General features: G+C 31.3%; 2 protein-coding genes across 2 annotated transcripts; one reads left to right on the top strand and one right to left on the bottom strand.

Annotated features, from left to right (window-relative positions):
• On the top strand, positions 1–3,315 carry LOC110651693 (disease resistance protein RGA2). The gene has a single exon (XM_021807086.2). It carries the CDS (start codon positions 1–3, stop codon positions 3,313–3,315), a length of 3,315 nt encoding a protein of 1,104 aa, XP_021662778.2.
• A 1,380-nt stretch (positions 3,316–4,695) lies between these two features.
• On the bottom strand, positions 4,696–17,490 carry LOC110651692 (protein DWD HYPERSENSITIVE TO UV-B 1). Its single transcript, XM_058133930.1, has 10 exons — positions 17,326–17,490; positions 16,123–16,189; positions 15,677–15,930; positions 14,408–15,014; positions 10,778–11,431; positions 8,727–9,167; positions 5,856–6,050; positions 5,355–5,411; positions 5,079–5,141; positions 4,696–4,970 (listed from the first exon to the last, which is right to left on the bottom strand). The coding sequence occupies exons 1-10, from the start codon at positions 17,355–17,357 to the stop codon at positions 4,887–4,889; spliced, it is 2,454 nt and encodes an 817-aa protein (XP_057989913.1). The 5' UTR covers positions 17,358–17,490; the 3' UTR covers positions 4,696–4,886.
• Positions 17,491–25,315: the final 7,825 nt, after the last annotated feature.

The following is a 25,315-nucleotide window of genomic DNA, read 5'->3' as shown; positions in this document are numbered from 1 at the left end:
ATGGCAGACATAGTGCTTTCACCAGTTCTACAGGTGATTTTTGACAGATTAGCATCTCCAATCCTACAAGCGCTTGGTGACAGATGGGATCTCAAAGATAACTTCCAGAATCTACAGCAAGCCTTATTAATGGCACAAGCAGTTCTTGAAGAGGCAGAAGACCAACAGGTCACTAATAAAGCTGTCAAAACTTGGCTGTTAAGACTTAAGGCTGCAGCTTATGATGCTGAAGACCTTCTTGACAAGCTTGCGGCTCATCTGAAGAAATCTGAAGCACAGGAAGCACATGTTTCTAGCTTCTTTGATGCAAAAAAGATTGTATTGGAAGCAGATGAGGTCAGAAAGAAGCTTCGGGAACTGCAAATGGTAGCAATGGAGGGTTCTAACTTCCATCTTCAACAGGACAATATGGCAGCAGCTAGTCAATTTGATGAGAGAGAAACAGGCTGTTTTGTTATTGAATCAGAAATCTATGGAAGAAACAAAGATAAGAAGGAGATAGTAAAACTGTTATTGTCTCGTGAAGAAACCGACAGAGGAAATTTGTCCTTTATTCCGATCATTGGAATGGGAGGACTCGGCAAGACAACTCTTGCTCAGTTCGCATATAATGATGATGAGGTGACACAACATTTTGATGTTAAAATATGGGTTTTTGTATCTGTTGATTTTGATGCAAAAAGGATAATAAAGGAAGCTATTGAGTCTGTAACAATGGAGAAATGTGATAGTTTGGCGATAAATGTGCTTCAGTCGAAGCTCTGGGCATTGCTGCAAAGGAAAAGGTTCTTATTTGTGCTGGATGATGTTTGGACAGAAGATCAGAAGGCATGGGACAAACTAAAGCCTCTATTCATGGGTGGCATGTGTGGGAGTAAAATCATTATCACTACCCGCAACAAAAAAGTTGCATTTGCAACAACCTCCCCAACTTATCCATACTATTTGAAAGAACTGGACGAGGATGACTGCTGGAAGTTGTTCAAGCATCAAGCTTTCCCGCAAAGAGAAGAAATTAAGTATCAGAACCTGGTACCGATAGGAAAGGAGATCATTAAGAAATGTGGTGGTGTTCCACTAGCGGTAAAAGCTTTAGGAATTTTGATGCGCTTTAAGAAACAGGAAAGGGAGTGGCTATTTGTTCAAAACAGTGACCTCTGGAATTTAGATGTCTACCATAAAGAAATTTTACCTGCCATGAAATCCAGTTACCTTCTTTTACCATCTCACCTCAAACACTGCTTTGCTTTCTGCTCAGTTTTCCCCAGAGGATATGAAATCAAGAAGGAGAAACTAATCCAAATGTGGATGGCAGAAGGGTTAATTCGATCTGATGGAGCAAAACCGCTTGAGGACATCGGCGAAGAGTATTTCCAGGATTTAATGTGGATGTCTTTCTTCCAAGATTCAGGAGATTCTGACAATGGTGACATAAGTGGATACAGAATGCACCATATCATTCACGACCTGGCACAATCTGTTGCAGGAAATGAGTCTACTATTCTAGACAAAGGTCTTCCATCAGGTAGCCTTACTCAAACTCGCCACGCTTCTGTGATTTGTGATTTTAAGTATCCCAAAATCCTTCAAGCTTTGTCTGATGCAAAACATTTGCGAACTCTCATACTGTTTCCTGAAGGTGACACCATAGAGTATCCTGATCAATTGTTTGCAACTTCTTCATTTTTGCGTGTCCTAGATATGAATGCTTCTGGCCTTCATTACCTTGTTCACTCAATTGGTAACTGCCTGTGCTTGAGATATCTTGATCTTTCATACACGCCGATCAGGTTCTTGCCTTATGGTAGTGTTGAGCAACTACCATTTTTGCAAACATTGAATCTTTGCGGTTGCTATAACCTCAAGGAATTGCCTGTTATCGCAAAAATGATAAGCCTAAGACATCTCGATATAACTGGATGTGAATCACTGACTGCCATGTCGCCTTCTTTTGTTGCATTGTATGAAAATTATGGACGTTCCTTCAGTAGGACAGCCCAACATGAAAAAGTCATTAGCTCAACATTTCTCCCTGGATTCTCTGCTCAGCTGCATACGTGTCCAACAATTATGGTTGGTGGTTTTCTAGACCTCATGTTTCTGGGAAGGTTAAACCTTCGCGGTGAGCTAAAGATCATACATTTGGAGAATGTGAGTAATTCAAATGATACAGAGAATGCCAATTTGATGGAGAAAGACAACCTTGATTCTTTAGGACTATACTGGGGGGAGAAACATGACAGTTCCACCCTAAACCCGATGGAACAGCATCATTCATCTGGATCATCAGAGCAGCACCAAACTGATGCTAATGCAGCAGAAGAAGTTGCCAAAGGCCTCCATCCGCACCAAAATTTGAAGCTACTAGTTGTGAAAGGGTATCCAGGAAAAAGATTTCCGCATTGGATGCTTCCAAATCTAACAAAGGTTGATTTGAGAGATTGCCTGAATTGCAGTTGTCTTCCTGTCCTAGGGAATCTACTATTTCTTAGGACACTCTTCCTGCATGGAATGCCTTCTCTGAAACATATTGGGCCAGAGTTCTATGGTGAAGACACCAGGCAACTGTTCCCTTCACTTGAAGAGCTTGTTCTCAGTGATTTCATTATTCTGCAAGAATGGCTTGGTCCAGATGGCAAAGATGCATTCCCTAAGTTGAGCAAATTAATTGTCAAGAAATGTCCCAAGCTGACTTCAATGCCATTACTTGCCTCTCTTCAACACTTGGAATTACGGGAGTGTAGTGCAGTTCTGTTTAATTCCATTAGGTGTGCATCCTCTCTTACGGTTCTTGCTGTTGAGAAAGTACCAGACTTTTCACCCTTATCAGGAGGGAGCATTGTAAACAATCCTCTTCTTTCTTCTTTGGAGATCATAGCTTGCCCAGGGCTTTGTTTTCTGCCATCAGAGTCGGGAAACCTCACTGCTCTGAAGTCATTGAAAATTCATTGGTATGAAGAGCTCTCCTCTTTCCGACAAGGTTTCCAGAATCTTAAGGCTCTAGAATTCTTGGAAATTTGTGATTGTCACGGTATAATTTCTATACCAGAGGGGATTGAAAGTTTGAGTTCCCTCAGAAGTTTGTCCATAGAAAACTGTGATAATTTGACATCATTACCATTAAGTTTGAAAAATCTCACATGTCTTGAGCACTTGACCATCATGAACTGTCCAAAGCTTGTGTCTTTGCCAGCGGACATGCATCAACTTTCTGCTCTTCAAAGTTTGACCATCTTAAGCTGTCCCCAGGTTTTATCTCTGCCTGAAGAGTTGCAATATATCACAACAATGCATCGAGGAGTTGTGCTGGCCTAACAGCTTCGCCAGAATGGATTAGGTGCATAGTCTCTCCAAAGTTGTTGGCAAAGATTTTTCCTTGGACTTTTCTAGGGCTGTACTCAAATTTTTTGCTTAGATTTATCTTGAACTAGATATTTACACGCGCAAATTTTTATTTTTTTTAATTATCATTGTATAAAATTGTGCACAATTTTATTTTTAATTATTTATGCTTATGGATTTCAAATTGAAGAATTATTGTTTTTTCTTTTTTTTGCAATTGTAATTTATAAATATAGATTTGTAAGATAATTGTGATATATTATCGTTCAATTCTCGTCCCAATTCATGGACATCTCCGCTGTGTGACTTTGGGTAATGCATTGTATCAATTGAAGCTTTTCTTTTGAGTATCGCTGTTATAGCAAGTTAGCTATTCTAATAGTATCAACGGTTAGTTTTCAGATATTAGTTGATGATTTAAAGTAGAAAATAGTTATTAGATTAATTATTAAATGGTGTCATTTTTTTGACTTAATCAAAATACTGAATATTACCTTAAAAAATATTCAGTGTTTTGATTAAGCCTACGAGAGGCGACGTTTTATCATTCACTTTATCAATATTTAAATATTAATATAAACACTTACATTATCGAACAACATAACTAAAAGAGTTAGTATTTCGACTCTAACACTGTCTTAAAATCTATTGCTGAGCAGACCAAAGACTTCACCACTTCGTGATGTGCTGCAGACGTACGCATATATTGGAAAGATAGCATTATTTGCACTGAGGTGCAATTGACCCCTAACCTTATGATAAAAAAATTTATATATACATTTTGATGGATAAAAAAATTATAAATATAGATATATATTAAGTGTTATTTTGGTCCCTAAAAATAAATCTCGATCCATCATTGCGTATGATGACTGCACTGCTAGCGGGCAGAAAGCCAGTTTCATAGACAATATATTCACCTTACATGATTGTTATTTGTCTCGCATCTTTCCATTGCATCATTAGCAAGTAGTATTGAGGATCATGAATTTCTTAATCCTTAAGAAGTGCAAACAAAATTTTCACCCACTTTGGTTGCTTTGTGTACCTCCAGGACCAGTTGAGAAAAATAGTCCCGACCCCCCAAAAGCTTTCTTGAGATGAGAAGAATGATAAAATATAAAGAACACCATAGATGATGACGATCTAAGCTAGTCAAGCCAACTCCAAAAGATGTAGGATTAAGTTATAATATATGAAAGAAATTATCAGACAGCCCAAACTAACCAGACCTGATACATCTCAGGTTTTTGGTTGTTTGGTTGGGTTTGGTTATTAAATGGGTTGATTCAAGATTTTAGACATACATCCAAACCTAGCAATATGAATTCAATGTCATAGAACAAAGATATATGCCATTTCCAAGAACTTGCTTTTATTAAGCAAAAGAACATTAATCATCTTTTGCTTCAATTATTTACACTTGAATAAAGCATATATATATATATATATATATATACAAGGATGATGGATAATGGGGTATTCAATGTTATATGCATGTATGATGTATGACAATTGCATGTGTGCCTGTGAGCAGATGGAGTTCAACCTCCCATACCATTGGATGATTGTGAATGTTGGCTGTAAGAGCATTCCTTGGAGCGATCACAAGATGCAAGCAAATTGACCTGCAAATTTTGTTTCTTATATTTAGAGCCTGCAGAGGAACTGAAAGATACAAACATGTAGAATCGGCATAGACTATAGAATGAAGAATCAAAAAGCTTGAGTTGTACCTTAACAATTTCATACTTTGAGTTTGGACGCATGTAAGCTGCTAAGATACTCAAGTTGAAATCCTATGCAAAGGGCATTAAGAAAACACAAAGCATATTGAGAAACATACTGTAATAAAAAAATTTTCATAAATTTAGAAGCAATATTCATACAACCTAACTCGAATGGATGTGTTGTGAAATGATGAAGTGAAAGATTTTATGAACATAATTCCCAAGTCTACCTGTTCAATTACCATAAGCATGCTGAGAATCAATATAATAATTAAAACTCACCCTAAAAGGATCACCCCTCAAAGACTGCACATACATTGAAGTCCCCAGGCCTCGTCCCTTCATGAGACAAAATGCTAATCACGTTAGTAGCTTTGGCACAAGATCAATACTCGTTAATGAGTAAAGGAGAATAGTTCTGCCTAAAAATCAGCAAAACAACTTATTTCTTCTAACCTTGATCCTTATGAGTAATCTCTTATAATTTGACCACTTCAGAACATAAAATAAAAACCATCATCTAGGAGGATCATAAAAATATGAACACATAAAACCGTCATCTAGGATAATAAAGACCAAGAAATCATGAAAGGAAATGAAGCCTACTCCAACAAGGCAACAACTAAAGCAATTTCTGCATATGGGAATGGCTGCAACTCTTGAAATAGGATTTTTGTGATGTAGAACTAATCAAAGACCAGCTAGTCCTTTCTTATGTGCCTCTTAGTTCTCTTTGCTTAGTTCTACATCACACAAAGAAATTTAATGAGAAGACCATTATACCTCCAAAGATATGTCTTTGAGACGCCTTCCAGTTTGAGCACAGCAGACACGGACCACATGTTCATCACAACTCCCACTTATAATATAATCCCTTCCATTCATGTAGTAGGAGCGAGTGTAATTCTGTGAACTTGCAGTTGACGATATCTCAAAATTCAAGTGTGGCCTCCCATCAACTGCCAAAAGTTGTCGAACCTGACAAAATCCACATGTTAATATCAAGAGACTATTAATTTTCTCAAAGGAGTGACTAGAGTTCTATCCAAAAAAAGGATCCATGCACAAGATATACTAGAAAGAAAGAAATACATCTTTAACAAGGCCCCTGCAAGAGAAGCACAAGTTCCATAAATGTCACCATCCATAGTGCTGCTCAAGAAATCTTGAAAATCATCCATCCACCAAAACTAATTAATACCAATCCAGAAAATTTGGCTTTTGTGAAGATATCAGTTGATTTCAGGGAAATATTTTAGATAACCCAACGGATAATGACAGCTTTGGTTAGAAATATTTAAAAAAAAAAAAAGCTAATACCCAACACAAAGATTGTTTCAATTCATACAATGCATTACTATTTTTATGTTCGCACACACACTTCACTTGCAAACCAAAACATTCATTTTTATGTACCTTATTGTTCATATCACCTTTTTATCTAATACCAGATAATGCTCCTACACCATCACCATAATGAGTTTTACATATGACCACCCCCAACCCCTTTTTCTAATTTTTTAATCTATTTTGCTGATAATTTTATCATTGAGGAAAGGCGATGAAAACAGTTAAAAGGAAAAAGTGCAAAACACGCAACAGTTGAAAACTTTTTCTTGGTGTACCAGTCTGTTGTAGTTTCTAGAGATGGGCACGGTTCTTGGGAGAACCAAACCAAACCAAACCAAACCGAATTTATTTTGTTACTTTGATTTGGCTGGTTCTTCACTAAGAACCGAACCAAAATCGTACCGAAACCGAACTGAAACCAAACCGAAAATCGAATTTATACATATGTTTTTCTATATTTTTTCAAATGTATTATATATTTTCACTATAATTATGTATATTGATATATGTATATATAATTATGAACTAAATACAACTTAATATTATATTTCATTTTTTTATATTTTCATAATAATTTTAGTTATAAATACATTAAATTACCTTATAATTCTTAATTATAAATATACTATTTTATATATATATATTCTTAATTATATTTGTATGTTATAGTTAAATATTATATGATTAATAAATAGTTAAAATATATATTATATAATATACTATTATATTATATAACATATTTAATCCTAAATTATATATGCACCTTATAGTTAAAGATTATATAATTTAGGCATAGCCAAAGATATATTATGTATTAATAACCCAATTCAAAACTTAAATGCTAATTCAAGCACGACTTTTTAAGGAAATAATTACATAAAATTGTTTTAAGAACTGAGAATTGAACCGGAACCATACCAAACCAAATCAGAACCGAAGAACCGAGAACCGTACCGAATCGAAACCGAAACAATGAATAACCAAACCGGAACCATACCGAAATTTTGGTTTGGTTCTGGTTTCTAGGCAAATCCCAAGCCGAATCGGAACCAAACACCCCTAGTAGTTTCTACCCATTTTGGCTTATTTGTCGCCTTTGCTCCAAGAAAAAAGGTAGATTCAATGTATTTTTTCTTTAATAAAAAATGAATTTGAAGGATCTGAGTGTTTTTAGTTTGATTAGATGAGATTTTTACCTTTTGGATTTTGTTTGACCCATGCTTTATCATTTTTGTGCAAAGCATATCAATCTTTGCCAAAACTGATAACCAAGACTGAACCAATGTCTTCAAATTACTTCAGTTTTTAATAGCTTGAATACAGCCTCGGTTTTAAAACTGTATAAACAGATGACATTGGATAGGTTGAAAAAATTTCACCAATCAGACCCCAGCACCCCACTGACCTGTTCCCTAACCATTAAAGTCACTCTAAATAAGTAACAGTGCATACCAGAAGAAACTAGATTCACAAGCCTACTTGCAATTATTTCCACCATATTGAATATTCTTAAGTTTTCTCCAAACAGTCACAACATATTCAATAGTAATCTTCCACAGTAAATAACCTATAAATGGCCAGGTTAGACCTGCTCAAGTCACAGGGTGGCCAAGTTTGGGCAAATTATGTCTAGCTTGGCCCTTGTTCCAGCCTGACCATTCAGGCCTAACATATAGACCAGGACCAAGCCAATCTTTTTTATCATGTTAATAGTGCCATTCGCTATAGCCAAGACCACCACCTGGCTTAGCAAGAAGCATTTCAAATTTGAAGTTGTTGATGGGGTATTTAGTCCCCCTGTCAACCTTTTCCACATATATGTATTAATAAACTATAGCATATAATATATTATTATTAATATTATCAACTAAATATGACATATATAACATCTTCTAATATAAGATAATATGTAATTTGGGGCAGACTCAAACAACAAACATAATCCATCCCAACATAGTTCAAGTTAGATGAGGTTCAAGAGAACAAAGAAATCAATGACAAAGAATAGAAATTTTCTGGAACAGGATATGCTGGTTCCCAGAAACATTAATAGGTGTATGCCAGGTAATTGAGTTGCAATAGATTGCCAGTGTAGCAGTGTAGCCAAGTTTGTCACATCCTTACTAACAAGAAAGGCTTTAATATGCAGGTAGTGGAAACCTGATCTTTATGTACATCAGTACCCTGTTCATTGAGTGCATATTCTAAAAGAGGAAAAACAATTGATGGGGTCCCCAATACTATTCCAAATTATGGAAATGCATTCAAACCCAATGCAAGCAACAAAATCAACTCAAAAAATACCTCATTGTCAACAGCAGATACAAGAAGATAATGATCATCTGGAGAAAAGCAAACCATCACATTTCCATTAGAGCTTGAAGTTGTATAGCAAGGCTGCATTGGTTTCTGTCTCAAGTCCCATAGTTTGACGTCATGATCAAATGAAGAAGTAGCAAAAATTGACGGGGAATGGTTTGAGAACTTGACCACATTGATATGTTCCCGGTGCATATCAGTGAACATTTGTATTCTCCTTCCAGAGTTGATGTCATACAGAGCAACATTTTTTGAGTATCCACTTGCAAGAAATAGCTCATCCGTAGCATTAACATGAACAGATGTCAACTGGTCAAAATCATCAAAGGTGACTGAGCCAGCACCTGAATATATTCCCGTAAGTGTTGGGGGCATATGCTCAACGTCATATAATTTTAGTGAGCCGTTATCAGAACCAGCTATGAGCTGACATTCAACAGGAAAGAACCAAAATAGAATCAGAAATAGTCATATCATAAGGAACTTGATAATCGCATAAGCAAATGCTCTAAGAAGGTTAATGGTGAAAAATGTCAAATGACCATATTGCAAAAAGACTATTTTGATTGTCCAAGGTGAAAATTGTCCAAGGAAAACTCTCTCTCTCTCTCTCTCTCTCTCTCTCTCAGAAGCAGTTTGGTTTCATGTAATATTCCCATGGGATGCTGGCATTTGCACACTAAAATTTGTTACCCTCTCATGGAATATGATCTGCATCCATGATTTTAAAGGGATTTCTTGCCTCAGGATAATAACAATTATATTCTGAGGCATACGTATATAAGTTTACAAGGTCCCAGTAATAGCCAATATTTGTAGCTTCAGCACTATTATATTATCAGATGTTAAATCTCTCTATTTAAATTTATCTTAAGGCCCAAATGGTTTTCTGTGAGGGAACAACAGTGCTAAAGAATGATGACATCACATTCTAGAATTTGTGCTAGCAATAATTGCAAAATCTATATCTATACAGACTACATATATGAAAGAGTGAAAGAAGAAAAATACAACCTCTCCAATGTTTTTCAGAGTCAAACTTTAACCAACTAAGTTTTATCCTCTTTTTCTTTGGAAAGACAGATCAACAAGTAGGAGGCAAAACGAAGTAAGTTACAATTAGTCTTATCAAGATCGCAACAATTTAGTCAAGCCTAAGACACATATAAACAAATAGGCTTCATGTTTATTTATATTTTGACATGAAGTAAATCTATATTTGATTTTCTCAATAAATAATGCCTAATTTTTTTTTTATTGCAATTGGTTAGTAATGATAAAGCATACCCCAAGATCCGAACCAGTCCCTAAAGGGTTGATCCCCCAGATCCGATCCGATCATGTGGAGCTCGAATTCATCAATCAAACAGTCCGAAAACAGTCTGATGATAAGGCAGAAGGTACAAAACCGAAAACAAGGAGATTGGAAAAGACATTTCAGTGATCTAGTTCGGATAAAGATCAGATAATTGGGATTGAGTTCAGAAGCATAGAGATAGGACAAAAGCCGTTAAAACAAGAGAGATCACCATCAGGAATATCGCTGATTAGGTACATTTCCATAACGTATAAAGGCGTACAGCTTGGCACTAATCAGTAGAATCCCAAGGATCACGCTAATACATCGCTCCTCACCTTATAAATAGGCTCCTAACGCCTACCTAGGTAAGTAATTTGTTTTCCATAAGCTATTACTCTATTTCATCACTCTCTTCCAAATTTATAAAAAAAAAAAAAAACACTCTCTCACTTGAGCGTTGGAGCAGCTGCCTTTAGGCCGCTAACCTCACATCTTCTTGTAGTTGCAGGCCATCCAAGATCTACTACACTAGTTTGGCAACCCGAGATCCGCAGGCAGCATCAGTTAGTACCAAAAATATTAAAAGAATGACTTCTCATGTGCATCACACGTACAACTTGACTCTTTAAATGGGATTAGAAAAACTCTTATAATAATAATTTTTCACATGCATTACACATATATTTTAACTACAATTTAAACTTTCTTTACCATGCTCAATGCAGAAATCATGTACCTTGGATGGATAACGCTTGAGCCAGCATAGGCCCAATACACTGTTCATTGCTCCAAGTGAGGGAACATAACTTACTATTTTCTCATTCTCATGATTGACTACAACCACCTCACCATCTAAAGTTCCAAATACCAAGAGGCTGGAGATAGAAGGATGATACTCGAACTGTCTTGGACGAAAGCTCCTCCTTCCACCACCCAAATCACATCCTGACACTGAAAGTGGATGCAAAGAAGGCCAAGCTGAAGAACCCACTTTGGCGGCACAAAAAGACCGGGTATAGAAGTATTGTGAGTTTTTGGAAGGATATGAACGCTTATTCTTCTTTGTCTGAAAAAATGTACGATTTTCTTTTATTTCACGCCTATTCAAAATACGAACAACACTCTCTTTATATTTCCGTTTGTATGGTAAGTACTCAAAGTATTGTGAATATGTAACAGCAGCCCTTTCCCTGTCAATCTTTCTGATAGGCAAGTTATCTAAAGTTTTCAATTGGGGCAATGAAGCTATCATGTATTCTTTATAATGCTTCTCATAGCATATGGGTGAAGCATGACAAGAAATATACTTCAAAGCAACATCTGTCATATGCCTTGTGAAAGCACCAGCCAAGGATTCTTCATTGCGATTGCACATAGTGATAAAAGGCACCTGGAATAAATTAGAAATTTGACCATAAGGACTTAAAAGTGAAAAAAATGGATAACACAAGAAAATAGCATGGATTCAGTCTAAAATATATATTTCACAATCAAGAATTACCAACTAGGAATTGCATGATAGGAAGAACATCAAAGAAATAATTGATTAACATTATTTGGCCAAAATGATTTTTTTTTTTTTTAAAAAAAAAAAGGCAAAGCAAAGTAGAGCAAAAAATAATAATAATAAAACTTAAAATACATGGACAAGTTAGATGTGGTCCAGAGAAGTACCAAAAATCAATGGCGGAACCAGAAAATTGTAGGAAGATGCAAGGCATTATTCATATCCATACATATACAGTACGTGTGCGATTAAACAAAGAAAAATAAACAAATACGACTACAATAGAGAGGCAACTTATAATAAATTAAATAATTTTTCAAAAAAATAGAATCACTGCCATTGACAAATAAAATATAGATCCACAATACAAACATGTACATAGTGATGCAGTATTGAAAGAAGAATAAAGTTATGATTGATTTTCTATGTTCAAATATTTTTGGAGATGAAAAGGAAAACATGAAGTTTTTCATTTCAAGCCCATTGCTACTATCCAAGAAGATAGAGTTGTTTGTTCTCCAAATTTAGTTCTTGTTTCTTCCACATTACAAGACTCAAGATCGAGAATGATGCAGTATTGGAAGAAGACTAAATTTAATATTATATTCATTGTACTCAACTCAACTAAGTTTTTATCCCAAAAATTTGGGGTCGGTTATATGGATTCTCTTTTTCCACTCTAAACGATTTTAGGTTAAATCCTCGGAAATGTGTAATGTTTCTAGGTCATGTTGTACTACTCTCCTCCAAGTCAGTTTAGGTCTACCCCTTCTTTTCTTTCTATTCTCTAACCCAATGTGCTCTACTTATCTAACTGGAGCCTCCGTATGTCAAAGCTTCACATGACCAAACCACCTTAATCTCCCTTCTCTCAACTTATCCTCAATTGACACTACTCCTACCTTTTATTTAATACTCTCATTACGGACTTTATCTAGTCTAGTATGGCTACTCATCTATCTTAACATTCTCATTTCTGCAACTCTTATCTTAGACACATACGACTCGTTCAATACCCAACTCTCACTACTATATAACATGGCTATTGTATGGCTGTACGGTAAAATTTTCCTTTCAACTTATTGGGAATCTTGCGATCACATAATACTCTCATGGCACGTCTCCACTTCAACCATCCGACTTTAATCCTATAACTAACATTCTCCTCACATCCCCCATCTACTTGAAAGATTAAGCCAAGATATTTAAAGTGATTACTTTGGGGCAGTACCACTCTATCCAAACTAACTCCTTCCCTATCACTAGTTCGGCCTTCACTGAACTTACACTGCATGTATTCTATCTTCGTTCTACTTAAATTAAAGCCCTTTGACTCTAGAGTACTTCTCCAAAACTCTAACTTTCTATTGACTCCTTCTCGCGTCTTATCTATCAGAACTATATCATCCGCAAACATCATGCACCAAGAGATACTCTCTTGTATATGTTTCTTCAATTCATCTAGAACTAATGTAAAAAGGTAATGGCTTACAGCTGAACCTTAGTGTAATCCAACTAAAATAAGAAAATCTCGTGTCCTGTCCCACTGTGCGCACAATATTAGTTGCTCCTTCATACATATCTTTCAACACTTATATGTACCTAATAGATACCCTCTTTTGTTCTAACACTCTTCATAAGACATCTCTTGAAACACAATAATAAGCCTTCTCCAAATCGATAAAAACTATGTGTAGATCTTTCTTCACATTTCTATATTTCTCCATCAAGCTTCTAATGAGAAAGATAAGTAGTTTGTGCTTAACCGGTCCCAAGTCCAAATAAAGGAGGAGAGTTGCAGTAGGTAATAACCAGCGTAAAAATTTCGTCACACCTCATAATATGGATTCAAATGATATAAATTCATTGTAAAACTAGAAAAATAATAATAAACCTAATAGATTTCATAGTAACAATAATAGAATTTCTAAATAATAGAACTCTAAACTTCCTAATTAATAGAGTCCTAAATTGAATCTTCTTGGACTTCGTTAACTGCATCACATAGTATGGACAATTTTAACATTCAAAAAAAATATACTAAATAAATAAATAAAATTCTACATGAGAATTAGCTTATATTAGGTGAGCAACTACAAATTATCTCGAGAAATTCATTGCTCATAGTAAAATGTGATTGCCAAAAACTTTGATAAGTATATTGCTGCATGGGCAAGTTTTATGTTTCCAATTACAATACATAATCAGTTAAGGGAGATTCCATATTGGTATTCTCAGTTGCACTTATCAAGCAAAGAAACTTCCAATGCATACTCAAACAAGTGTATACAATGTGCATATAATATAGTAATTTTGGGTATATAATTAAAAATTAAACAAAAAAGAAACAAATAATTGACTTGAATATGTTTACTTTTGTAATGGGCTTCAAAAAGGTCAAAGAATAAATGGCTACATTTCAATGGACAGTTTTTTTAAGCATTTAAATGGTAACTGTAGCGAAACCCAAAGCAAATTAGTTGGTTTTAGTTTAATCCATTAACTTAGAAAAATCTAAAAATACAATGGGGACAAAAAAAAAAAAATTTTGTTTCTTGTGGGCTTTTAAAGTGGGCAATTGGGCCAAGCATTAAATCTGGCCCTACCAAATAAAACTAAAAAGGAATGAAAAGGGAATAGATATGGTAATCACCTAGAAATATTGTTGCATTTTGGAAATTTTCTAGAAGTCCTACAAAATATTCTTCATATCCACTGCTATTGAATTGGCTATCAATCCAATAGCAAAAAATAAACAAAATATACAACCAACTGCACCTCTTTAGAGCTAAAGCACCCTCATTATTGTCACATAAGAAGTACAATTGACCTGTATGTAGGACGGCACATGTTGTTTACCTCATCCTGCAGATTGACTTGTCTGTTCCACCCTGAAGATTCATTGGACAATGAATCCATGTAATCGAATTCTTGCCAGTGAGTTGAAAAATCCACTTCACCATCATCTGATGAATCCTCCATCATGCTTTGAACTTCTTGATTCATCGTCACATCATTGAAAGAAAACATATTCCTGAGTGTCTCTTCTGTGCCTGAGTTAAAATCTGTTTGCTCACCTAAAACAATGGATGGTGCTTCATTGTTGGAACAACTTCTTATTTGACCATATTCACATTGATAATCTGACTTTCCACCACATGGTGCTGAAGAAGACCCAGTCTCATTACAGCACAGCCACTTTTGAAACCTTAGCTCCACCAAAGACGAGAGTTTAGTAAGTGCTGCAATAGTTGTCCAAAGATTTGCAACTCTTGTTGCACACATTGAGAGGTAACTTAGATTGGGCATGCAAGTAAAACAATCCTCACGGAAGCTAGTAAGTGAAGTGTTGAAATCAAGATTGAGGGTGTGTATCCGCATGAATTCTCCCGCCATGTTGAGCTTCCGGAAACGTGAAGACCTCAAGTTTAAAACTTGGCATGTCAACCCTCCTTGTGACAGCTCCCTGATGAAGAAACCCAAACTAATAATAATGTACGCAAAAATGATGCTTCACAATTGGAAAATATGATGCAAAGAAAGAAAAAGAAAAAGAAGTCTGAATGAAATATTCAGAAAAAGGTATAAAACCAATAAATCATATTGCATAGGAATTCAAAACAAAGGCAAAGAGAAAACTGTCCTGCAAAGACATTTATAAACAAATCAACAATGCAACAGACAACAAATCACAGAAAGTTAATGCTCAAAATGGCAAATGAGAAAAAAACTTTTAAACCTCCTGATGAGTTATAATACATTAAACAAGACATCAACAGTGACACTAATCAGTACTAACAGCCTAAAATAACTAGACTACCAGAGTATAGATTACACCACAAGTTACATAGAAATAGGATGATATAGGTAGCAAGAACAAAATTGGCATGCCCTTTAAACCCATGGCAGCTTGAGGAAAGAGTGACACATTCTTCAGGAGGACTCAAAGTAGTAACACAGTAGATATACAGTGAATTTAGAATGCTACAGAAGCACAAAAAGTGCAGGCAGACAAAAAGAAAAGGGGAAATAGGACTTCAAAGAAAAGGGAAATGATTAAAAAGTGACAAGAAAGATGCATAAATACATTAAATGAAAAACAATAAAATGCATAAAACAACCATATACCTTAAGAAGTCCTTTCCATATAATGAATCCTGAAGATCTACAACTCGAAGCTTTTGATTGAACGCACGCATCAAAGATAAAGCATAGTCTCCATTCAACACACGCGATGATCCATCATGTATGTCAACAGCTTCAATCTCAGAAGTGTCAATTGACAAACAAACATCGAGAAGAGGAGGAAAGTCAATATCGTTAAGTTGGTCCAAGAATATCTCCAAGTTACATAGTTCTTTGAAAGACTTTTTAACCTCAGCCTGAACAGTGAAGTATTGAGCAGAATCAACTTCTCATTTCCGTTTAACCGAAAAAAGAAGGGGAAAGATTAAACTGAATAATGAAGGTAAAAAATTTACCACTTCTAACATAATAAGCAATATATATAAATTATTATTTGCTCCAGCTTTATTGAATGAACAGAAGGTAATGTAATTCCAATCAACACTCACCTTGAAGAAACCAGATAAAACCGCAGCATTAGGTAGGACCCCATGTCTCTCACAGGAATCAACATAACTGAAACAAAAGCCAAGAATATAGTAAAAGTTTAGCAAATAAATATTTTATTTGCATTAAAAGAGTAATGACTGCATTAGTAATTAAGAAACTGTTAGCAATAACTATGCACTTTTAGGTCAGCAAAAAATGTAGCAAACTCGGTTTGCTTGTCCTTTTTCATTTTTTTTCTTAGGGCCTGTTTAGCATTGCTGTTGGAACTGCTGTTGAGAAAATCATTTTTTTAAATAGACTAGTTAAAGAGTATTAAAAAATAATTTAAAATTAAATTTGATAAGTTTTAGTCATAAGAATACTAAAATATAAACAGTTTTTTTCAAACTACTTTTTTTAATCGTATCTAAAATGATACTTTTATTCATAAAAGGAGTTTCGGCCCTCCAAATGCAATGCCAAACAGGCACTTATACTCTATGAACAACCAACTTCAACATGTAAACTAATATAAAGACTTAATATACATAAAACATGGTATTAAATTGTGATCAGGGATTGCAAAAAATCATTATGGACGTTACGTTGCAGTTTGCAACCATTGTCAAACAAGTAGTTTGAATTCAACATTTCAACCTTCTTATCTTGCTTCTAGATCCTTGGCTTCAGAACTGAAAATTTGTAAATTTTATATACTCCAAGTTCATAGGCCAACTATGATTAATTAAAAATAATAAAAAACCACTAGCAAGAGATGCTGCCTAAAATAGACTAATACCTTCAACCAAGAACTCAAAATTTGTAAAATTAGTTCGTATTAAAGGAGGCCAAATATATATTATAATTGTATGCCAGACACGGAAGCTCAAGGCCTAGCTCTATTACTAACCTTCCAATTCCATCGTTTGATTACCAAATTCTTACTCATGGGCAGTCTATAACTTGCAAATTGGAACAAAATTTAAATATATCTCAAGAAAGTAAAAGAGGGTATAAAAGCATTTCAAATATGAACAAGAAAAAAAAATCTTTTCAAAATTCACCGAAAACAGTGTCCTTTATCCCCGTAACACTTTCTATAATCAAATGAAATTCATTGATCAAACAACAAAATTATAAGTGCTGATCCATATAATTCTCTAAAATTCCATAAAATATTAAAAGAAAAATCAACAAATCCAAACTCAAATAAAAAGACTTACATATTTTGCAAGGTTGAAACATCGATGGCCATGATAAGGATTTGGAGAGTCCAACTTTGATAGAACAGAGGCTTTTCTAATCAGCTATGACAAATACAACTATAAAAGTAACAGAGGAGGTGGATCATGGAAGTCTCCGCCCTTTCAACGCAGAGAGAGAGAGAGAGAGAGAGAGAGAGAGAGCAGAGGCTTTGGGTTGGAGAAAACGAGAGAGAGTAGTTGAGTTTGCGTCTGTGCAGCACATGGCAAACAAAAGTGCAAAAAGAAAGTCGTATAGTTTTTGCAGCTTTTCGTGCCACGTCTCAGCTTCCCTCATTTGTTTGGCTATCAGATTTCAGAAGAAAGCAAGTGGAACTCTTTTTTTTTTCAAATGGTAAAAAATTATTAAAACATTCTGATATTCACCAAATTTACATTCTAAAAAAAAAATTAATTTAAGATGTTTTAATTTTTTTTTATTTTAACTGTATTATAATTTTTATTTTTTATTTTTTCATTTACTTAAAATACAAAATGTAAAGGCTAGTAATAGGACATATCACTTCCTATTCCCACCCCACAAGAGTTCGGTATAGGGTGAGGTTTCTTTGTTAGAGAGTGGAGTGGAACAAGTTTCTATGTATGTATTTTTTTAATTTTTTAATTTTAATTTATTATTATATAATATAAATTTATTTAATAAAAATAAATTATAAGTTAGTAAATAAGTTTTAAACATAATTTTAATAATATATCTTTTTCTTTTTAAATTATAATATATAAATACATAAAAATAATAATATATTATTACGCAGAACGAGTTACTATAATTTAAGGTTGGACACATTCTTTCGATTCCGGTCCCACACAATATCAGAGTCAAAACGAATTTAGAAGAAAATAATCAGATTCAAGAATCATTGTCATAACTAATAAAGAGTTAGAATCTCTTTGATAATGTTATTTGTTTTAGTAGTTGCTAACTATTTTAATAACTGTCAATTATTTTACTAATTATTAATGGTTAAATATTAGCAGTAGTAGTTAACCGTTTATACAATAATTTAAAATCAAAATATTCAATAAAAATAATAATTAAATTTATCATAAAATATGAAAATAGTGATATCATTTTTTTTAACTTTGTCAAAATACTTTCTCAATCAGGATAATATTTTATAAATTATTCTCTCAACCTTTAAACACTAATATAAACATTATACTACTAAATAATATAAATAAAAGAGATAGAGTTAAAAGTCTAAACGTTAGCTAAAAATAATTAGCCAACAGGCCCTTAATGATATATCATCTAAAAGAGAACGAATTAAAATTTACTTCATATAAAAAGTGTCAAATTTAAGAATTATTTAATGTAATCTTATAAAAATATGAATACAATAATTAAATTTTAAATTAGATGGGATTGGTTATATAAATTATTTTTCTTAATTTAACTCTATTTGAAACCATTAGTGTAAGAACTCAAATTGAAGTTGATAATAATGCCATTCTTTAATTATAAAAACTTTTTTAAAACACTTTTAAAATAATTTTTGGCATTCCATAATTATTTTTAATTTTTCATTTTATAAAGTGTTTTCACAATTCTACAATTAATACTCTTTCTTAATTTTTCATACTTAATTCTATTAAAAAGAGTTTTAAAAATTTTAATTTTTCAAGAATATTTTTTTTACTCTTATAATAGATTAAAGTCAAAAATTGTTAATGAAAATAATTTTTATATAATTATAACCTAATTAATTTGTGTTTTTAGTTTTTATTATCAAAATAGCATTCTAAATAAAGAGTTAAAAAGGGCTTAATAAGCCCATAATGAATAGCCCAAACTACCACCTTTCATGGATGTCTTTCAACCAACTTAACAATATCCAATTGAGAATTGGATATAATTAAAAAAAAAAATCATTTAATTTTTCAAAATTCTTTTTTTTTTTTTATTGTTCCTATCCAATTTTCGAAGTTTTTCTTCTTGTTTTAATCTCTGATCATATTTTGAGATTTTGGTCTTCCCTTCTGTGATCATATTTGGGCCAGTGGAGGGTGACGTTCTGAAATTGGCCCTGTTTTATGAAAGTAAGAATCTATTCTTTGAAGGGTTAAAAAAAAAAAAAACTATTATATCCTTTAACTTTTTTTTTCCAAAATAAAATATCTATTTCTTTAATTTTATAAAATCCCACTTTTTATTTTTTTGAAAAATAAGTTATGCCTTTTATTATCTTCAATTAATTGTTTTTGACATATTGTTAGCCCCTATAGAATAAAGATTTGTTTACTTGTGAAAATTAGTTCTTTATTTTATTTTATACTTTTAAGAAAATTATAATTTTTATTTTTTAAGAAAAATAAAAGGAAATATAAAAATTCATTTACCTATTAACAATAAAATAATTTTTAATTTAAAAATTAAAAAATTATTCATATATTTTGTAATTAAAATTACTCTAGAAATATATTCATATCATTATTTTACATTTTAAAATTTTTTTAATATGCTTTACTCATTTATTTATGCTTATTTGATTAATTTAATTTTTATAATTTTAAATAATTATTTAATTTTAATTATGAAAATTTGTAGTATAATTTTTGTTATTGAAAAGTTTTTTCCTTAATGAAAACAAGACTTTTATTATAAAAAATTAATATTGTTATTTTTTCTAGTTTTTCCTTTGAATGTGAATATGAAACTTCACTTTAATTTTTTAAATTAAAAAAAAATATTAATTTTTTATAATTAAAAAGACCTTAAGGATTGTCTTTATAAAATTCATTCATAATATGTTTTTCTTTCTAAAATGATGTGATTCATGTTACCCAATAAAAAAAAGTTATTAATGTTGTTTGGAAATGAGAAAAAATTGTGAATTAAGAGCATTGGTGGTACTAGGGCTATGTACGAGGGTCACAACTGAACCGAAGAATTGTACCGAATTGATAGGAATCGTATAAAATTGAAATTATTTTAATATTTTAATTTGGTTATAGTTCTTTATTAAGAGTCAAATTGGAACCGAACTAAAAATCGAATATATATATATATATATATTTTTTTTTTCTATGATTTTTTAGATGTATTATATATTTTTAATATAATTATATATATTTATATATGTATATATAATTATAAACTAAATATAACCTAAAATTATATTTTATTTTTCTATATTTTTTAATAATTTTAATTATAAATATAATAAATTATAATTATAAATATAATAAATTACCTTATAATTTTTAATTATAAATGTATTATTATACTATATATATATGTTATTATATTTATATCTTATAGTTAAACATTATATAATTAATAAATAGTTAAAATATATATTATATAATATACTTATACTGTTATATTATAAAATATACTTAATTTAAAATTATGTATGCACTTTATAGTTAAGGATTATATAATTTAAAAATAATTGAAAGATATATTATATGATATATTATATATTAATAATTCAATTTAAAACTTAAATACTAATATAAATATAATTTTTTAATAAAATAATTACATAAAATTATTTCAAGGATCGATAATCGAATTAGAACTGTATCAAATCAAACTGAAATTAAAGAATCAATAATTGTATCAAATTATAATCAAAACAATGAAAAACTAAATTGAAATCGTATTAAAATTTTGATTCGATTTTGGTTCCTAAATAAACTCTGCCACACACTCCTAATTGATACATCCTCTAATCTAGCTTGAAATTAACCCTTTTATTATTAAAGAAAGTTATGGGCACCTTGAGGCTAACGTCCCTTTCTATAAAGGAATTTTCATTATTAATCCCCTATTGGAAAGTGGTTAGCACTAAGAGGATACCAAAATCTCTAGGTACCCCATCCCCTCCCCTCTTCTCTTGTATTAAGACTTGAGAGGTTACTCTTTTCATGTAATTAGTCACATCTTGATCACCATAAACAATTAAATAGCTAGTAATAGCTTTACCTACCATTTTCATATACCCACTTCTTGGTTCCATCAGCAATTATGGATTAAGGTCTAGTTGCCTTCATTGGCATCTCATGTTTTTATGAAATCAATATCTATCTTTCGATTGAAAAAAGTAATATTTTAATAAGTTTTATAGATATTTTAATTAATTTTTTAAATAAATTTGTTTATCTGTTGGATTTGATTTATTTGATTGTGTGATTAATCAAATTTTATTTTTGGGCATATGCAATGTTGTGAGAGAGTGATCCTATACATATCTTCTTCTTCTGCATCTTCTAGCTGTTACGAAGTAGGCTATTCCGGAAGGGAAATAAAATGATTACATTAAAGAGTACGAGCAGGCTTTTCTATGGAGATGCCCACGGTGCCTCTCCAAATTAGTATTGCACGTGCTTCGGAGCGTAAAGAGGAAGGCTGGTGTTGATGGGTCAAGGGGAGCATCATCGTTTTGGGACCCACATAACACCATATGCTTTTGATTTATTAATGATTTTGCTCCACCAATCACAAACACACATTCACATTGATGGTTCTTTTTCAGGTAATTAATTAAGAAAAAATATATGTTTCTTAAATTCCATTTCAAACTAAATTGAATTAAAAATAATATTAATAAAATCAATCGGAACATAAATTAAATTAAATTAAATAATTTTGATTAATTGTTTTTAAATAATAATTTTATTTTTTTAAGCTTATTATAAATTTCATAAATTATATTATACTATATTTTATAATAAAAAAATATACTCAATGGGATGCCTTTGTCTCTAAGGAACAACAATTTAGGCCAGTGCATACACAGGTCCTTTTGGAAATTAATAATGGCCCACAAAACCAATTGTATAGTTCTTCAGTTCTAAATATAATATGTCCCACTTGTGATATGAAAATATTCGTAAAAGAAGTTATAGTAATATTTAAAGGTGGAGGCTACTTCAATGGAATTCAATATTTTTATTTTTTGTTAACTTTTTAAGTATTAAAAAAAATAAGTTAATAAAAATTATTTTTTATATAATTAAAAAGAAAATTAATTTATTTTTAAAGAAAATAGTTTTTTCTTAATTTTAATAATTTTATTAAAATATAAAAATATTCTTGTATATATTACATAAATTTATATATATATATATATATATAATTTATTTTCTGCGGAAAAAATGCCAAGTTTAATTTAAGATATTTTTGGTGGGACTCACAGGGACAGCAATTTCCAAATCACAAACAAAAAATACTTGGAGCAATTAGAATCCAAAAGAATGTCTTGGACATAGCAAACTCACATGAGATGCCTACAAAAACATGCAAAAACACAATCCCATCATCAATATTTGTTGATGTGTGATGTATCAACAGTACAATCCTCCTCCTTTTTTTATTTATTTTTTTATTTTTTATATAAGAATTTTGGTCATTCTTATTAGTTATTAGGCACTTTTCTCTTAGTATACAGACCCAATTAAAAGAATACCGTGATGAAATGAATGTTTGATGAATCATAATCATAGTAAAAATAAAATAAGTGATAAATGGAAAAATTATTTTATTATCATCATAAAATTTCTTATTAATTAGCCCTTTTCTCTTATTATATAGATCCAATTAAAAGAACATCATCATGAAATGAATGTTTGATGAATCATAATTCATTTGAGCTCCATAGTAATAGAAATTAGTAGACTAATGTATATAAAGAAAAAAAGAATGTTATAATAGGGTCATACACATAGTTGCACAATTATAATATAAAGAAAAGAAAAAATTTAGACATAAAATTTACGTAATTTATCTGTAAAATCTATAATTATATGCAAGATACAATAGAAAATTCTCATTGTGATGAAAAAAGTGAGAATATTATCATGTAATAAAAAGAGTGAAATACAATCATATAGAATTTTATAAATTATAACTCAATTTGTTTTTTAAACTCTCACACATATCGTCGAAAATAGTTAAATAATATAAGTATACCTTTCGCTGTCACTATTAACTTTATAAAATATTTTATTTAAATCAAAATACAAATTTTTTGGATTGAGTCAAAATCAAAATCTAAATTTATGAAAACATATTCAAAGTTGAAGCCACATTATCTTTTTCTATTGTTTTTTATCTGTTTTTCTCTCCTATATAATAACTCTCAAATCTATGTGACTGGAAACAAATTTTATACATATCTTTTTAGGTATATCATTGTTGATAAATTTTGAGTTAATAAATTCTTAGATATATAATTATTGATAGATTTTAAGTTTTTTTAGTGTTTTCTCTTCTTTACTGGAGTTTTTATGTATTTTTATTATTGAGATATTTTATTTTTTTGGATAAGATCACTCTAAGAGACGTAGATATTTCTCTTGATAGGAGATTTAAATTTAGAGGTTACCTAATGATTTCTTAAAAAGACCATAGACTCTATGAGAGGAGTGTGCAACCTGCAAATTGGTTGATCTACATGCTCTGTTAATAATATCGAATATTTCAAATTTTTTATATTATTTTTTATGTGAATGATTAGTTTCATTTATACAATAATATAGTATGTCAAATTTGCATTTCTCTTTTATACCTTATTTTTAATTAATGAAATATTTTTTTTATTTTCTATATATAAAAAAAAATATTTCAATCACTGAGCTTATTAATTTTACTACATCTATACATGTAGTAAAGGAGCAGTAATTCCACACACTATCGCTGCATATGAATAATTGGAAGTGGAAAGTAGCTTTTTGAGATATAACCATTAAGTCAAATGCTTGGTGGGGCAAAGGGAAAAAAGAAGAGTGAAGTTGGAAAATAAAATGAGTACACAGCTTCTAGATTTGGTGTGTTATAGTGGGATTTGATTTGTTTGCAATGGTTGGCAAAACCCAAGTGTTGGCCGATCCTCAATCCCCATAACCCTGGAGTGAACTCAATAATGCAATGCCAACAGAGACAAACTAGCCGTTAATTTTTTGAAAGTAATAACAGCACCAGTGTATATATTCTTTTTACAATAATTAAATCAGGACTTCTCTTTGATTCTTTTGTTACAAAGCGAAGACAAAACACTAGATGATTTTTATCAGAAAAATTATTATTAATATTATATAAAAATTAAAGAATGAATTCCCTAATTCCCTTTTTTTAATATATAAATTATATGAGTTGCGAGTTCCAATATATTAAGAGCTTAATTAATTAAAAAATAATATCATTTATTAAATCAAGGAAACTTTCTGTTAGTTAAGATTAATTTTAAAAATTTATTAGGATTTAAATAAGAAATATTTAAAACATTGATTTACGGAATTGTTATTATTAATTAATAATAATACTCATATAATTTCCAAAAAAAAATACTATAATAATGAATCATTTTAAAAATATTGGGATTTTATTAAAACATTAAATAGTTATAGGTATCTTAAAGATTTCTCATGTAATATTCTAATCTTTACGTATTAAATAAATAATGGAATAAATAATACACTATTATGTAATTTATTTATGACGTAGTTACGTAATATAATAAAATATAATAAAATAAATAATTAAATATACAATTACATTACACTTTTGATTATATCATACTAAACATGACCCATATACTTACGTTTCACATTCAAATTAATATATAGGCATTATTATCTCTATTTCTTATTATAAAAATTTATGATTTTAAATCTTGATATACTTAGATTCTTTAAAATATTTTTTTAAAAAATCAATTTATTGGCCATGCTAATACGAGAAGAAAATTTTATTGCATAGAAAAAACAAGGGAACAAGCGGGTAGAATTGATTGCTAACTACAAAGAATGCTTGGGCAAATGATGTAAAATATAAGCATATCATATGATTATGATACCTTCATCTTCCAGCCACATTATAATGCCATTCATTTTACGAGCGTCTCATATGGTAATTTCTACATTTTGATACATTGGCCTTTACAAGAAATTATATCATATTTGGGCATTTGTAGGGTATCGAATATAAATTGCAAACAGCTTTTCA

The sequence above is a fragment of the Hevea brasiliensis genome, chromosome 14 (assembly GCF_030052815.1).
Source record: "Hevea brasiliensis isolate MT/VB/25A 57/8 chromosome 14, ASM3005281v1, whole genome shotgun sequence".
Classification (NCBI taxonomy): Eukaryota; Viridiplantae; Streptophyta; class Magnoliopsida; order Malpighiales; family Euphorbiaceae; genus Hevea; species Hevea brasiliensis.
This window is presented reverse-complemented; position numbering and strand designations above follow the sequence as displayed.